We start from the raw sequence: 17596 nt of genomic DNA, 5'->3' as shown, positions 1-17596 counted from the left end.
CTCAGTTGCCAGCTCTTCATCCGTCCTTGCAGAGGAAAGGGAATGACAGGAGGGTCTGTTTGTCCTGCCTGAGTTGCTGCCATCTGCAACAGCCACCTCCAGCTGTGTCAGGTTGTGTCAGGGGCAGGGCAGATCAGGGCAAGGTTCTTCTCCCAGAGGGTGCTGGCACTGCCCAGGGAATGGGCACGACCCTGAGGCTGCCAGAGCTCCAGGAGCCTTTGGGCAGCGCTGCCAGGGGTGCCCAGGCTGGGGGGGCTGGGGGATCCTGGTGGGTCCTTCCCAGCTCAGGATATTTAATGATTCTACAAACTGGTTTTGCTGCTTCCCCTGCCCAGCCTAGAAAATCCAAGCTGACCAAGATGCAGCAGCCTCTTCCCTCCCCCTCTGCCCATACCTGTTGTAGCAGGTGTGTGACACAGACAGGACTTGAAAGTTCACTTGGGACTGGGGCTGAGTGCAGGGTGACCATTGAGCCTCTGCTGGCTCAGTCATGGCTGGATTTTGGAAGGGGGATGTGCACACACCCCATGCCCCTGGCAGAGGAGGGGATGTGTGTGCTGTCCTTTCCTCATGCTCGAGGTGCCACACCAGCTCCCCCGAGGAGGGCAACTCACTGGGTGAGGAGAAAAAGCAGTTTGAAATCTATGCCTGCTCTCCTTAAATCACCTTGGAAGGAGGCAGACGTGCCCAGCTCCTGGCATCTCTATTTTTACTTTGTGCAGAGATGGATATGGCTGAGCTGTCTCCTTTTATTTCCAGCGCTTGGCGCGTGCTGCAGCGCGTTGCTAAAGATGTGTCTGGCTGGATGTGGAGCTGCCCGCTTCCCTCAGTCCCTCAGGGGCTCTGGGGTGAAGGGCTCTTGCCTTCTGCATGGCTTCATCATTCATTTCTTCTCTTTGCCTCCCCCTTCCCCTCCCCTTACAGTTTTTGGACTTTGTTGTTTTCCTGTATTTATTCAAATCAGCCTGGGTAAACAGGGAGCAGGAGGGAGGTGACTGGGGCCACTGGTAGCCCTGGATTCCAGAGGCATTTTTAATGAGTCTCTAATAACTGGAACTGGCCTATTCTGATGCAGAAACTATTCTCATTTCCTCTGTCTGCAGCTTGGCACTTGCAAGATTTCCTTGGAAAGGCTCAGACTGTGCATTTTGCTTCCTGACAGGCAGCCTGACAAGCTCCATGCTCAGGTGGCTCCATTGCAGCAGCTGTGATGGTGCTGGCTTTGCCAGGTCCATCCTGACAGTGCCATTTTTGGGTTCCAGCTGCCCCCAGAGCCACGTGCCTGAGCTGTGCTTGTCACACATCCCTGTCCCTCCTCCTGCTTGTGGGCAGGAGCCTGTACAAGAGAGAGCCAGGCAAGTCCCCAGTATCTCCCTCTGCCCATGGGATGCTCATGGAGAGGCTGATTCATGGTCCACTGCTCTAAAACCTGGTTAGGAGTGAGATAAATGGTTTGATCTGTTGAACCAGGCACCTCTGAAACCTCCCAGATAACCTGGCCCTGTGTCTTCCAGTATTTCCTGCTCTGCATGAAACTGGGGGGCCTCTGTGGCTGTCCTGGACAGCATCACCCACCCTGCAGGGGCTTGGGGATCTGCTGGCTCCTCCTGGGGGATGAGGTGGGTTGTGCAATCCCTGTGTCCAGCCACACTGTCAGCTGTGGGGCAATAGCTCAGAGCTATTGTCCACCCCATTTTTCCCCAATGAGATGTGGGGCAGCTCATGTGTCTGGAGCAGGTTGGAGAAGATGCTCTGTGACAAATCTCTGCCCCCTGAGCTGCTCCAAGGCTTGTCCCACTTGACTTGGTGTGCCTGGTGAGGGGACACTGGGGACTTTTGGGGGTGTAGAGGGAAGGGGAGAGTGAAATTCCTTCAAACTTTTCAGCCTGAAATGCTGCTTTCTGTTGCTTGGGGTTGGAATGGCAACCCCAGGGTGAGTGATGGTCAGGGAATGTGGCTGGAGAGGGTTTGGTGGGGCTGAGGGACTGGAGCCCCTCAGAGCCCCAGAGCAATCCCTCTGGGACTGTCCCTCCCCTCTAGGCTGGCTGTGACCATGCAGTTTGGGATGTCAGTGGTTAATGGGGAAGCCTTGGAGCTGACAGTCCCTGTGCTGGAAAACCCCTCAGCAAGCTGTGGAGGGATTTTTGGACATGGTCTGACTTCAGCCCTGGTGCTTGACCATGGCAGCAGGGCCCCAGCCAGGGCTGGTCTGGGTGTCAGACTGCAAACCCACTGCCCCTGCCTGCTGAGCCTGTGTGCTGTGGGAAGGGAGCTGTGGCACAGCCTGTGTTCCTGAGCATCCCCTCCCACCTGCCTCCCTGGAGCAGCAGAGCCTCCTCACCACAGTGCAGGATCAGGCTGCAATCAGAGCCTGTGGGCCCCTTATCTGGGCATTGAACAGATGGTGCTGATCTATAAACTCCTGCTGTGCAGGGAGGCTGAGGGGGAGCCTGCTCAGGGGCTGTTGCTCCTGGAGGATGTGAACATTCTCCACTTTCTGGTTGGGCTTTTCTTGCTCACATCTCCTGTGTGAAAATGAGGGAATGGAGTGGGTGAGTCTGGGCTTGGTTTGACTGGATCCATCTGTGTTCTGTGGGCTAATTCAGAGTGGGACAGGCTTGTTGTGAGCCCAGAGATGTGGCAGTATGTCTGAGCTTGGCACCAATGTTTAGATACACAGGACACCACCCTGCTGAAACCTTTCCTGCTCCTGATGCTGAGGCCCCTCTGTGGCTTTGGCTCTGCCACCTGGCAAAAGAGAGGATTGGATGTCACCTGGGGATGTGGGGAGGGCTCACTGTGATGGTTCACCTCAGGAGGGCACCTGTATCAGCTCAGGTGTGCTCTGGGCTGTGCTGGGGGAGTTCCCATCCCAGGCCATGCCATCCTGATCTTTGCCTGCCTTGCAAATGCTGAAGCACATCACAGACAAGGCAGTGGTGTGTCAGCCTCGCTGCTGTATTGATGTTTGGATGATGAGAGTTGGCATCTGGAGCTGCTTATCCTTTGTCCTTGAGTGTAGAACAACACTTGGACTGCAAGGGGCTCTTCATCTCAGCTGTGATCTGCTGTGGGGGCATGGCAGGAGATCTGAGGGGGTGGCAGGAGATCTGTTCTTCCTTGTGGGGTTACAGACTTTGAGCCCTGAGGAGCTCATGACCCCCTGGCTGTGACTGGGGTAAGAGCTCTGCGCTGCCCCTGCAGGGAGGGCTGGATTTGGGGTCTTCTCACCCTGTCCTGGGTCAGTCACTTTGGCCAGGCAGGTGCTCTGGAGAGCCTTTTGAGGTGCTTGCAAGCAGCAATAACATCCAGCCCTCAGTGTTTGGGTTGGTGGGTGGAGGTGTTGATATCAACAGGGCTGAGGACATTTGAGGAGGGGAGAGCTCCTAAGCCACACAAACTGGCCACCTGCCTCCCAGGGAGATGATTCCTCTGGATGCAGCTGGAGCACAGGGGAGCTGATGGGTCAAACAGGCAGAGAGTCTGGGTGGATCCTGTCACCTTTCTGCCAGCAGAACTATTCACCTGGCCACTGGGGTAAGGGACTTCTGTGGGCTCCAGCTCTTGCAAAACCTGATGGGATTCAGGTGGGAGGTGTTGAGGCTGGGACAGCCCTGAGGGCTCTGTTTGTGCCATGATGGGTCTGCCTGTGTCCTCCCTGTGTGGGGGCAGCAGTGCAGATCATCTCTTGCTGTGCAGCAAGGCCAGTCTGTCACGTTTTTCTGTCTCTGTGGTCCAGTGTCGACATCAGAATCTAATTTCAACCTGCTGAGTATTGGCCAAGACTAACTGAAGGTGTCTGTGGGGAGCTCCTCTGAGAGCTGCAGGCTGAGCTCTTGGGGTGACTTTATCCAGGCAAGGCACAAACATAGCTCAAATGACTGTCCTTGCTTTTGGGAGAGTCAGATGGCACCTCTGGTGCTTCCAGACCTTGCTGTGTGGCTTTGCTGAGTTCTGTGTCTCTAACAAAGGAGGAAGCCACTCCTTAGAGCTGCTGGCTGCCTGGGAAGTGATGTGTTCATGGACATTTGGAGGTCCTGATGCAGGACAAGTGTTAATGGCAAAGTATTTTTGCTGCAAGACATTAAAGCTGAGCCCATGAGCAGGCTCCCAGGGGCTGGGAATGTCCTCTGAGGGTGACAGGGCTGTGAATTCAAGCAGCAGAACTTGTCCAGGCTGCGCTGGGGGGTTCAGCTCTCTGCTGCTGCTTCAGACAGGGCTGTTTGAAGCCCTTGTTCAGCTGCTGAATGGGCTTGTGCCAAACGTGTCTCTCCTCCCAGGGATGGTGAGCCCCTCAGTGGGATGCCAGGCTCCCTCCTCCCAGGGATGGTGAGCCCCTCAATGGGAATCCTGGCTCCTCGTGGGGTGGGAGCAGCAGCAGAGTCCTTGGCTGCTCATCCCTCTCTGGACAGTAACACCCAAGGCTTGTGCTCTCAGCCAGAGTGCCAAGGCTGGTGCATGTTTTGGGAGGGAACACTGCTTCTTTGGGAGAGAGGTTTGCCTGTCAGGGAGCTGCAATCACTGCTGGTGAGGGCTTCCTCAGTGCAAGGAAACCAGCTTGAGGGTTTCAAAGGTGGTAGTACCTAGAAATAGCACTGGGGTAGCAGGGAGTGCTCAGTTGTGCTGGGAGTGCTGGAAAACCCACTTTTGGAATGAAAGCATGACCTGATTCCTCTGCTCCAATTTCCCACCCTGTGTGTGTTTTCATGAGCACTGCTCCTGCACAGTGCAGTACCTGAGGCAGGTCTGAACCTGAGCTTTTGCTTTCTCCCAGTGCTGACATGTGTCCTGTCTCTCCACAGCCATCAAGGTGAGCTGCATTGGATCCTGTGGGGTGTCCAACAAGATCAATGACACAGCATGGACTGTGGAGGAGCAGTACTTCAACAGCACGCTGTCCCTGGCAGACAAAGGTATGGTCCCCTAAGGCCTGGTGCAAATCTGTGTTCAGAGAAGATTTACAGAAACGTTTCACCAAGATTTCAGCATCCCTTCAATGTGAAATACCCCTCACAGGCTGCCTTGGCCTGTGCACAGAGCATGGGAGCCAGGATTAGACACTACAAGAGCTTAGCAGGAGCTGTGCAGGGAAGGATCCTGAGCAGAACTTGGCAGCCACCCTGCAAACACTGCTGGCATCCTCTGGCCTGGTCTGCCTGAAGCAGAGCTGTCACAGGGACTGCTCCCTGTCTCAATTCTCTGTGAATTCACCTGTGACCGTGTTCACAGGGGTCTCAGGTTGAGGGAAGAGATGAGGATTTTACTCCATGTTTCAGAAGGCTGATTTATTATATATATTACATTAAAACTGTACTAAAAGAATAGAAGAAAGGATTTCATCAGAAGGCTGGCTAAGAATAGAGTAGGAAGGAATGATAACAAAGGTTTGTGCTTCGGACTCTCTGTCTGAGCCAGCTGACTGTGATTGGCCATTAATTAGAAACAACCACATGAGACCAATCACAGATGCACCTGTTGCATTCCACAGCAGCAAATAATCAATGTTTACATTTTGTTCTTGAGGCTTCTCAGCTTCTCAGGAGGAAAAATCCTAAAAAAAAAGATTTTTCATAAAAGATGTCTGTGACATTCGCCCTGCTCTGCTTCCCACGTGTGTTTATGGTGCTCACAAAGCACTGATCAAAGCTGGTCAGCAGAAGCCAGTGGTTTGCTGTCAAAGGGGGTGTGGATGTGTCACTTGTGCTCCAGGAGAAGCTCTGGGAGCGTGGCAGGATCAGCCCAGGGCAGTTACCCCTGCTCCCAGTGAGATGGACAGAGATAGTGATGGAGTTGTATTGTCCTGTGGGTAAAGTGACACCAGAGCCTCTGGGGGATCTGGGCCTGAATGAATGCTGTCTTTCTGCTGATAAATAGGTCAGCCTTACCACAAATAATTCATGCTGTTGAAATCAAGATGTGCCAGTATTCACCTGCTGAAGGCAGTTGCTGTAGCAGGAACATGCAGAAGCCCAGGGTAGCAGGAGCTCAGCCCTCTGATACTGTTTTGTCAAGTAACAGGAAATGGGTAAAACTGAAATGGCAGTTGCTGCTAGCTCAGCAATTTCCCAAGCAGAGCTTTCAGCATCGAGGGGAGACTGAGCTCATTCTTGCAGCAACTGGTGAGAGGGCTGCTGGCTCTCAGGTCCCTGCCAGGGGAGACAGTTGGCTGGCTGGCTCTTGGCTCTCAGCCTGGGGGCTGCAGTCAGAGATAAACTGCCTGGGAGGGCAATGGGAACCACTCCTGTCTGATTCTGGGTGTGCTGAGCACAGAGAGCCCAGCTGTGGTGTCAGGGTGGGGACACAGTCACAGGGGATCTGTAAGGTGCTGCAGACCATTGGGCTCATGGGGTGGTGTTTGCAGGGGTCCCAGGATGAGGGAAGAGATGAGGATCTGACTCCATGTTTCAGAAGGCTGATTCATTATTTTATGATATATATTATATTTAAACTATACTAAAAGAATAGAAGAAAGGATTTCATCGGAAGGCTGGCTAAGAATAGAATTAGAAGGAAATTATAAGAAAGGTTTGTGGCTCAGGCTCTCTGTCTGAGCCAGCTGACTGTGATTGGCCATTAATTAGAAACAACCACATGAGACCAATCCCAGATGCACCTGTTGCATTCCACAGCAGCAGATAACCATTGTTTGCATTTTGTTCCTGAGGCCTTTCAGCTTCTCAGGAGGAAAAATCCCAAGGAAAGGATTTTTCATAAAAGTCTGTGGCAGGCTTAGATGAGTTGGGAGTTGAAGGCTGCAACTGAGTGTGGACTTGTGGACAGGTTTAAACCTGCAACTGCACTGCAAACTGCTCCTTCCAACTTTTGTTTCTAATATTTAATGATTCAAGGGAGAGCTGTGATCTTGTGGTCAGATCTGTGTGCTGGGCAAGCTGGGCAGGGAAGGTGGAGAGGGAAGAGGTGGGTGTGCTGTTTGTGGGGCTTGCAGCCTCTGGAAAACTTTGATAGCTGCTTTGGCAGTCAGTTCTTGTGAGGCTGCCCTTGGGAGCCGTTCCCTTGATAACTAGGACTGGAGTGAACTGGGAAGGATGGGAAAAAAACCCATGTGCTGAAGTGTGCCCTTTGAAGGCCTGACATCCAAATGTGGCCAAAATTTGGTAGTCCCAGTTTTTGGAGTGTTTGTGGGAAACCCTGTTCTTTTGGCTGTTGGTTTTCTGGGACCCAGACTCCTGTACACCTCTCTGTCACCCACTGGTATCACAGGCTGTGCCAGCCTTGAGCAGAGCCTGGGGCTGGCAGCAGGGCTGGGCTGCTGGCTCTGCCCTGGAGCTGCTCCCAGAGCCTGGGCTGTGAGTGGCACTGAAGGGGCAGCTGATGTCCCCAGAGCTGCCACAGCTGCAGGCAGTGAGGCAAGAAACAGCAGTGCATGATTTACCTTAGGTGTAGCGAATTGAAGGGAAATTCTGTCCCTGTGGAGTTGTGGGATTGGAAACTGAGGTGTTGTGGTGCTGTTCCTGTCCTGCCTTGCAGAGCTGCAGTGACATTATGAGGAAAGCCCAGCCCAGGTATCAGCAGCTGGTCTGGAGCAGTGTGCTGGGTACTCACAGTCACTGACTGTGCTCTTCAGCTTTTTGTGTCCAAAACGTTGTGTGCACCCAGCTGCTGGGAGCTCTCAGCCTGATTCCCAGCAGAGGGGGAGAGGGTGGGCATTCCCTGTGTGTGGGATTGCAGCCATGGGGGATTTGCCCTTCATGCTCAGGAATTACTGCCCTGGACTTGCAGCTTTGTCCCATGTCTGCACCCAGACAGGACAGCTGGGCCCTGGGAGGGTGGAGGGGAGCAGTGGGATGGAGATGGGACAGTGTCAATGCTGCCTTTAGACCCGAGTCCCCCAGCAGAGATGGCTTTGAAGCTGACCCTGGCATGTGCTGTGCTGGCTTGCAGGGATGTGGAACAAAAGCCCTGGGGGCTGGCACTGCTCCAGCCTGCAGCACAGGGACAGAGAGAGAGAGCTGTCTGCTGTCACAGCCCTCCCTGTGACATTGATGCGTGTCTGGGCTGCTCCTCCACCTCCCTGCCTCTGTGTCTGCCTGTCTGTCTGTCTGTCTGTCTGCGTCCTCTGAGGGGTGCTGGCAGCAGTGTCCTGGCACAGCTCAGCCCTGCAGGGCTGTCTGGGGGAGCCCTCCATGGCCTGGTGCAGGCAGAGCCTCGGTGCTGACTCAGCTGTGGCATTTTTAGGCTTTCCAGGAATAGCTCTCAGCTGCTCTGGCCTCTCCTGAAAAAGCATGAAGGAGCCCCAGACAGATGGAGTGTCCCATGTGGGTGTTCCCTGGGTGCCTCCCTGCAGGGCTGACCCGGCTGGGAGGGGAAACTGAGGCAGGCTGGCCTGCTGGTTCTTGGGCTGTGGGGTGGGGAGGTCACTGATGGTGGTGGCAGGAGCCAGGGTGAGGTGGGGGAGTTGGAAGCATTTCCAAGCAAGGGCTCCTACAGGAGCTGCTGGCCCACAGTGCCAGCACACAGCACCAGCAGCCACCCATGACACCACCACAAGCAAAAGTTACTGGTGGCATCTGGTGTGGTCCTGCAGGAGAATAAAAACTGTCAGAGCTCAGTGCATCCCTCCAGGTGTCCAGAGTTGTCAAGGACCCCCCTGAGGACTCAGAGACCCTGGCACACAGCCCAAAACACCTGTGGGTTTGATTATGACCCCTGGAGCAAGTTACCAGCTTTGTATGAGGACCTGAAAGTCACACAAGTTTAAATAGCATAATAATAAAATTATCACAAAGTGAAAATGTAGATTTTAGGATTTTTGGTATGGGGATTATGGAGACAAGATGGAGGGACTTGGGCGTGTCCAGCCTTTCTCCTTCTTCTTCTTGTTCTCCATTTTCTGCAGTGCTGTTGGCACTTTGGGATTGGTTTAGAGTAGAAGTGCACTGTCTAACACAGGTGATAGGTATTGGGAATTAAGTGTAAATATGTTATACGTAGTTTGTAGTATAAAAGGACAACACAGAGTGCCTGTGGCTGCCCTGCTGAGCAGAAAGAAAATTTTATAGATAAGAATTAATAAACTACTTCCAGACCAAAAACTGAAGAGCTCTGACTCGTTCTTCAGACGCCCGGGCTGAAACAGAGACATCCTGCACATCTCAGGGCAGCAATTAACAACCAAATACCTGAGAAAAAACCATGCAAAACCCCCAGGGTGGATCCCTGCCTGTCACTCCAGGTGTGGGCTGGCCGTGCCCACCTTCTCCCACCACAAAGCAAAGAGCAGGAGGGAGGGTGGGACTGTGGGAGGCCCTGGTGCCAGGTGGAGGGGCTGCCTTCCTGCCATGTCCCCAGAGGCCTTATCCACACTGGGGATGTCACTGCTGAAAATGAGTTGAGGAAGGGAGGAATTTGCTTCTGCCTCAGAGGATTCTTCTGTTCCTGCCTTGCCCCCACTACAGAAATGCTAAAAAAAGGTAAGGAGGAGCAGCATGTCCCTGCTGGGGGGAAACTAGCAGCCAGGCTGTGCCCTGGGGCAGAGGGTGCTTCCAGGCTGGCCTCTGACACCATCCCCAGCTCTCTGGAAAGGGGCTCATCCAGCCTGATGGCATTGGCCTGGATTGAGGAAGGATCCCAGGTGTCCCCAAGGCCACACAGAGAATGGGGCTGTGCCTTGCCCATCCCTGGTGAGTGGCTCAGCCCCAGTGCTGGCACACAGGAGGTGGTGCAGGGAGCAGGCTCAGCTGACAAACAGCCTGCCTCACTCTATCCCTTCCCACAGCCTGAGCAGTAACTTTCAAAAACACCGATCTGTGCTCTTTGAGGACACATGGGGGGGAAGGGGAGAGGAGTTTGCAAAACTGTCGAGGCTCAGATTTCTCTGTAAGCCTCCAAGAGTGACTCCACACTTCTCCTCCCACACACCTTTGCATTGAAATAAGTGAGGGGGCAGCTTGTCCTCTGGCATCAGCTGCTTTTTGTATTACACCCTGCTTTGTGTATTACACCCTGCTTTTTGTATTACCCACTGCTTTTTGTATTATACACTGCTTTTTATATTACACCCTGCTTTTTGTATTACACACTGCTTGTTATATTGAACCCTGCTTTTTGTATTACACACTTCTTTTTGTATTACCCACTGCTTTTTGTATTACACACTGCTTTGTATATTACACCCTGCTTTTTGTATTACCCACTGCTTTTTGTATTATACACTGCTTTTTATATTACACCCTGCTTTTTGTATTACACAGCTTTTTGTATTACACACTGCTGCTTGAATTACACACTGCTTTTTCTATTGCACGCTGCTTTTTGTATTACACACTGCTTTTTGTATTACACACTGCTTTTTGTATTACACACTGCTTTTTGTATTACATACTGCTTTTTGTATTACACACTGCTTTGTATATTACACCCTGCTTTTTGTATTACACAGCTTTTTGTATTACACACTGCTTTGTGTATTACACACTGCTTTTTGTATTGCACACTGCTTTTTGTATTACATACTGCTTTGGGGTTTTTTTCATTGCATGAAAAAGGAGGCAGGCCCTGAAATAACCCAGATGCCCACTTTGGCACTAATTAAAGGCGCTTTCCTTTCTCTCCCCACCTTGGAACAGGGTGTGCAGGACCTGGCTGTGCCATTGGAGCAGGTTGGCAATGAGTGCTGCTGCAGAGCTCCTCAGGGCTTGTCCCCACCCAAGCAGGGCATCCTCTGTGCCCAGGCAGCCCTGAGGAGCAGGGGATTGTGCTGTAGCCTTGGCAATCACACACAGGCCAAGGGTTTAATGAACTCAAAGCTGCTGGGAAGTGTGGAGTGTGCCAGCTGCTGCAGAGCCTCTCACTGCTCTGTTTGCTGCTGTGCCACAGAGGTCACAGGGGGGGTTGTTACTTGCCTCCTGGAGGGGAGGCTGAGAGGGTATTTACTTTTCCCACTTGGACTTTGATTGCTCGCTGGTGTTGATTTTTCCTTTTGCAAAGAAAGGCGAGAGGGGAGGGTTGGGGGCTGTGGGGTTTCTGTAGGTGTCAGCAGTGCAGGGATCGAGTGGCAGCGAGCACAGAATGGCACTGCTTGTACCCAGCTCTGGGACACAGAGCTGCTTCTCTTGCTCCAGTATAATGGAGTGATTCACTCTGCAGAGCCTCCTGCTCCTCTCCCCCTCCCTGCTGTGCCTCTGCCCTTGTTCAGCCAGACAGGAGCAGGTCCATCATGTGCCTGTACCCCCGTGGGGCTGTTCCTTGCCTGCATCTCCAGCTGCACACACAGCTCTTGCCCTGTGGAAGGGTTGTAGGTTGTAAGTACATTTTTGGGTTTTTTTCATTCCCTCCTTGGACCTGAGTTGAACTCATGCAGGGAGCTGGCTGTAATTTCCAGCTGACCTTTCTTTTGGCAGCTTGTTAGTTAGCTTGAAGGCACTGCAGGGATTTCCTGGCAGCTCCACATGCTTCCTCTGCTGGCAGATTTCTTGCACAGAGCTATAAAAGGGGCAGCTGTGCATCACCTCTTCCCTGGGGTGGTTCTCTGCCGGCCTGGCACAACACCTTCATGGCCAGCAGTTGGCACAGGGTAACAATCCTGGCTCCCAGCTGAATTTAAAAATCTTGGTGACCTGACTAAACAGAATTGTGAGGCTTGTGCAGCTTGTTCTGTGTGAGCAGGAGGTCTCAGAGCAGCAGGTGATGCTCCTGGACAGCAGCAGGGTGTCCATGGGCAGTGCTGAGGCACTGAGGATGTTCTGGTGCCAGCTCCTGGCCCCACTGTGCTGCTGGGTTCAGAGCAGGAACTGCAGGTTCAGCTCAGGAAAGCCACACTGAGGGCCCTGCAGTTGCCTTGGGTCACAGCAGCTTCCTCAGCACTTCCCAATTTCTTGCCTCAGTAGAGCAGTTAATCCTCTGGGGTTTTTGCAGCATTTCCACACTGCCAGATCCTGCTAATTCATTGAGAATGTCTCTGGAAGCTGCTGACACAGAGGTTTGTGAGCAGTGGAGCCCTCACCTCAGTGCTGAGTGCTCTGCTGCACCTCCTGTGGTACAGAAAGGTTGATCTCAGCAGCATTACCCATGGGGGGGTTGTTCCTGCTGTGTGTTTGTGTGTTTGCAGAGCTGGAGCAGAGAGTTGCTGCCTTGACAGGGAGTGTGGAGCCTGCTGGGGCTGTGCTCCATCACTGCCACACAGAGCAGGAGAGCTCTCTTGGAGCTCAGCTTTCCTGGCTTTGCCTGTGCTTGCTGGCAGGATGCTCCTCTGGCCTTGGCTGCTCCCTCTGTGGCACCTGTGCCTGCTGGTGGCATGAGCCAATGTGTGCATTTCCCTCCTTTGTTGCAGTTTGTAATCCCCTGTATTAACTCCATTCACCAGAGGCTGGGTTGAGTCCTGTGCTAAAGCTGCAGTGGCTCAGCATCACCTCAAGTGCCCTGGCACAGAATTGATGCTGGTAGAGCCTCCTGAGAGCTAAAGAGCTCTGGCCCCTTGCTTATATCTAATATTCAGTGTTCTGGCTGCAAAGGTGGATGAGGAGAGAGGGCAGGACAGGGGTGAGTGGGGTGCTGGCTGCTGGCACTGCAGTGACGCTGGCATCTCTGCCTCTAGCTGAGGACTGGCACTGCAGTGACACTGGCATCTCTGCCTCTAGCTGAGGACTGGCACTGCAGTGACACTGGCATCTCACTCTGGCTGGGGACTGGCACTGCAGTGACACTGACATCTCTGCCTCTAGCTGGGGACTGGCACTGCAGTGACACTGGCATCTCTGCCTGTGGCTGGGGACTGGGGCTCCTGGGGCACAGTGCAGAGCTAGGGCTGCTCATTTCTCCTCCCCAAAGTGGAAAACACAAACCTTCTGCTTCCCTGCTCTCTGCCTGGACAGGAGAGTACTCAAGCTGAGCATCAGCAGCACCAGAATCAGTCTAACTCAGCACCTTGCCTTCCCCAGGGCTGACTTCAGGCAGCATTAAAGAGCCACATTGCTACAAGTGATGGCACAGGGGCCACAGGCACCAGGTACCTTTCTGTGCTCCTTGAATTGGCCAACACAGTGAATGCATCACTTGTTAAATAGCCAGGGAGAAGCTGCCATATGGTCTGGCCTGCTGTTCCTCTGCTAGAGGAACCAAAAAAATCTGTGTGCTCCAAAGGTGCAGCCTGTTCTTGTTCTAGCAGCCAGGGGGGAGCAGGGACTGGTGGGGAGCTGTGATGGTGTTCACAGGGGTCTGAGGGTGAGGGAAGAGATGAGGATCTGACTCCATGTTTCAGAAGGCTTGATTTATTATTTTATTATATATATTACATTAAAACTGTACTAAAAGAATAGAAGAAAAGGTTTTACCAGAAGGCTGGCTAAGCTAAGAATAGAAAAGGATGATAACAAAGGTTTGTGGCTCAGGCTGTCTGTCTGAGCCAGCTGACTGTGATTGGCCATTAATTACAAACAAGCACACGAGACCAATCCCAGATGCACCTGTTGCATTCCACAGCAGCAGATAACCATTGTTTGCATTTTGTTCCTGAGGCTTCTCAGCTTCTCAGGAGGAAAAATCCTAAGGAAAGGATTTTTCATGAAAAGATGTCTGCGACAGGGAGGGACAGGGCTTGGAGCAGGAGCCCCATTTCAGCCACTCTCTGTCCCTTGGGGTGTGGGGACATTTCCAGGCTCCTACTGGTGGCTACAGAGCTGATATCATCCTTCTCCTTGGGGGCTGGAGGGAGAATAAATGGGATTATTCACCTCTTTTGCTGTGGTAGCTGTGGGTGAAGCCTGGTGAGGCAGAGGTGTGTGCTGTGCCACATGTGTGATTCCTGGCCTGCAGCCTGCTGTGTGTCACATCTGTGTGAGCCTTCACAGGAGGGGAATGAGCTCACCTGAGTTGTGTGACCAAGGCACCTCCTGACTCCCTTCTGCTTCCCTGGAGCTCCTGTTTTGTCATGGTGGCCGTGACCCTTGTGCAGGGATGGCTGTCACCACCTGTGACTTGCAGACAGGGACGCTGGGGCTGGGGCTGCAGCCTGGGAGGAGCATTTGGCAAGTGTCCCCTCAGTGGCACTGGCTGGAACGTGCAGCCCAGCAGAGCAGGCCCCACAGGGCTGTCAGACCGGGCTGTTGGCATGAAAGCTGCCAGACAGCCCTGGGAAGGTGGGTGGGGCACAGCAGGTAGGGCTGTGTCCTTGTTCCTGTGGGCTGGCCCCTCCTGAGCCCCAGCCCTGCTCTTGTGCCAGGCAGAAGCTGCTGGAGGGCATTTCCCAGCCCTTGGGCAGCTGCAGGCAGGGCAGGGTGTGGGCAGGGAGGGATGATGGCTTTGGAGGGCTGGGGATTCCTCTGGCTGCCACCTCTGCCTGGGCAGGGCCTGGCAGCACCAGCCAGGGAGGGGTCACTGCTCAGAGCAGAGCCCAGACACTTTCAGCAGCTCTGGAGGAGTGAACTGGACTTGGATCATTTGTTTCACAGTGTAAATGCAGACATGGGGTCGTTTCAGCGCCCGTGGGTGGGATGTGGCAGCTTTGCCATGCAGTGCTGCAGCCCTGTGCTGTGCAGGGAAATCTTTGGGTGGGAATGGACCTTAAAAATCACCTTATTCCACTCCATGCCATGGCAGGGACACCTCCCACTGTCCCAGGCTGCTCCCAGCCCTGCCCAGCCTGGCCTTGGGCACTGCCAGGGATCCAGGGGCAGCCACAGCTGCTCTGGGCACCCTGTGCCAGGGCCTGCCCACCCTCACAGGGAACAATTCCTGATTCCCAATATCCCATCCAGCCCTGCCCTCTGGCAGTGGGAGCCATTCCCTGTGTCCTGTCCCTCCATCCCCTGTCCCCAGTCCCTCTCCAGCTCTCCTGGAGCCCCTTCAGGCCCTGGCAGGGGCTCTGAGCTCTCCCTGGAGCTTCTCCTCTCCAGGTGAGCACCCCCAGCTCTCCCAGCCTGGCTCCAGCCCTGGGAGCAGCTCCATGGTCTCCTCTGGATCTCTCCAGCAGCTCCAGCTCCTCCCTGGGCTGGGGCAGCTCTGCAGGTGGGGTGTGAGCAGGGCAGAGGGGCTGAGTCCCCCCTTTCCTGCTGTCCACGCTGGGATCAGCCCAGGGCAGGGGAGTTTCTGGGGCCAGCACACAGGGCTGGGGCACACTGAGCTTCTCATCCACCACCATTCCCAAACCCTTCTCCTCAGGGCTTTCCTCCATCCATTCCCTGCCCAGCCTGTGTTTGTGCTTGGGACTGCTCTGACCCAGGGGCAGCACCTTGCACTTGGCCTTGTCAGACTTCCCAAGGTTCCACAGGCCCAGCCCCTTCAGCCTGGCAGGGTCTCTCTGGGTGGAACCCAGTGTCTCCAGGGGATCCAGAAGACTTGATCCTTCTGGATGAAGGAATTTTCTGTAAATGAAATGTTCCAGGACTCCTCCACATCCAATGGTACAACCCCAGCCCCAGTGAGGAGCAGCTGAGCCATGAATGAGACACCAGCCCTATCTCTGCTGGAGTCAGGGACATCCCCAAGGTTCTTCTGCACTATGGGTGTGTTGTTACTGCTCCTGCTATCTGCACTTGAGCTTTCTCCAGGCTGTCTGGGGCAGCAGCTTCTTCCCTGCAGGAATGTTCTGGGAGGAAGTTTCCCAAGGCTGTGTGGGGGTGGCCAATCTCTGCTGGCTTGGCTCCTATCAGGGGGACAGGCTGCTGCAGGTATGGCCCCACAGCAGAGCCCTGCCAAGCCTGCTGCCTCTGCTGCCTAATGACTTTCTCAAGGTATTTTTAGCTGCACATCAACTTCAGGAAAAGCTTTTTTGCATCTGAGGACACTGTGGCCTTTGTTCTGGCTTCTGGGAATGGGGAGGTGCTGGCTCGGTGTGGCTGGCACAGCCCTGTCCCCTCACAGGGTCTGTGAGCTGCCCCTGTTTGAGGGGTCCCAGTGCCCCTGGAGCAGTGCTGAACCCCCACTGCCCTGCTGTGCCCTGCCCAGGCTGGGGAGGGCTTTGGCAAAGCCTCTGGTGCTGGAGGAGCAGGGAAAGGGCAGGTGTTGGGATGGCCATGGGCTCTTCCCAGGTGTTGGGGTGGCCATGGGCTCCACCATGGCTGGAAACCAGCTCACCTCTGCCTGCTGCCAACAACAGGCTCTGTTACAAAGTCCACTTGCAGATGGAATTAGCACATTGAATGTCCTGGATTGTTGCTTGAAGCTCTCTGGGCTGGAGGGACAGGGGTGATGAGAGTCTCTGTTAGTGTGTTCCCCTCACTGCTGGGATGCTGGAATTGGACAGTGGATGTTGTGGGAAGGTTCTGGACAGTCTGCCTGATGCTGCATCTTCCCTGCTGTGATCTGGGGATCTATTCAAGGCCTGGTGAGACACACATTGCCCTGTGTCACCAGCACAATGGCTGTGCTGGACTGACTCTACAAGAGCTGAGTTTGCTCCTGTTTTCCATGGCAGAAGTACCTGGGTGTTGGCTCAAGGTCAGTCTGTGCCCTGCCCATGCTCACAGGGAAGCTGGGACAAGGGAAATTGCAGATTTCCCCTATTACAGCAAGATTAGTCAGCATTTGGGAATGGAAGCTCAGCCTTTTGGAGCAAAGTTGCCAGCTGGAGAGTTTAGAAGCAGTTGCCACCTCCCTTCCCATTGTAAGGGTGCTTGGTTTGGGATTTGCCAACTTTCCACCAGGCAGAAGACAGAAATGGTTTTGTAATTGCAAGTTGCAAATGGAGCCATTGCTGTGCCCGTGCTGGAGGAGCCTCTGCAGGAGAAGCAAGAAGGAGCCCAGATTGCTGCTGAATATCTGCCTTTCCTCCTCCTGCTGAATATCTGCCTTTCCCCCTGCTGCAGTGGGAGGCAGGCAGGACCCAGCTCACCTGTGGGCTCTGCTGCCTTGTCACTCTTCCAGGCACTCTGGATCGTGCCTGTGCTTTCACAGGACTCAATCAGGGCCAGTGATGCTGTGGGAGTTAGAAACTGTGGAAGTGCTCACAGGTTCACTTCCAGTCCATTTTTCTGTTGGTGCACCTGAGCTGGGCGGGACTTACAGAAATGATTTGTTGGATGGTGCTGCCTGTAATGCAGAATAGGGACTTTTACTTGGTGGAGTCTGTGGGCTCATCCTAAGGGTCCTGGAAAGACTGTGAACTTTCATGCCCCTAGTAGGAGGCTCAGAATTACTGCTTGAACCTGCATGTGGGGCTCTGCACAGCTGGGAATTCGGAGAAATGGTGGAAATCCTCAGTGGAATTCTCTCAGTGGCCACTGCCCTCTGGAGCTCCCACCTCCCTCCCTTGTGCAGGGCAGGAACAGCCCTTGCTCCCTCTCCTTGTCAGGTGCAGAGTCCCTGTGCTGCCATGCAGAAGCTGCACAGGACAGTCGATGTATTCCAGTTACCCATTTGCTTTCTAAAATAGAGATAATGGTTGTAAGATCAATGCTGAATGGTGCCTGTTAAAATCAGAAACCCTCAGGGCAGCAAACAAGGGCTGGGCTCATCGAGTCATTCCCATTAACCAGGCTTTATCCTGAACCAGCCAAGGCACCTGCTGCAGCTCACCTGGCGCCTTTGCTGTGCCAGGCTGCCCAGGAGGGAGCAGGGGAAGGGTCCCACAGCTGCCTCGGGGCCTGCCAGCTCTGAGCCCCAGCCCTGGCAGCCAGGGCACAGCCTGGCTTGGTGCCTCCAC

The 17596-nt window shown here is 54.0% G+C and overlaps 1 protein-coding gene across 1 annotated transcript in view; it reads left to right on the top strand.

Annotated features, from left to right (window-relative positions):
- ARRDC1 (arrestin domain containing 1) overlaps positions 1-17596 on the top strand; it is a 40455-nt gene that overhangs the window by 13550 nt on the left and 9309 nt on the right. Inside the window, exon 2 of the mRNA XM_064727742.1 lies at positions 4803-4913. Within this exon, the coding sequence (XP_064583812.1) occupies positions 4803-4913 (111 nt within the window). The remainder of the gene's footprint in view (positions 1-4802; positions 4914-17596) is intronic.

Source organism: Zonotrichia leucophrys, chromosome 17 (assembly GCF_028769735.1).
Source record: "Zonotrichia leucophrys gambelii isolate GWCS_2022_RI chromosome 17, RI_Zleu_2.0, whole genome shotgun sequence".
In the NCBI taxonomy this organism is placed as follows: domain Eukaryota; kingdom Metazoa; phylum Chordata; class Aves; order Passeriformes; family Passerellidae; genus Zonotrichia; species Zonotrichia leucophrys.
This window is presented reverse-complemented; position numbering and strand designations above follow the sequence as displayed.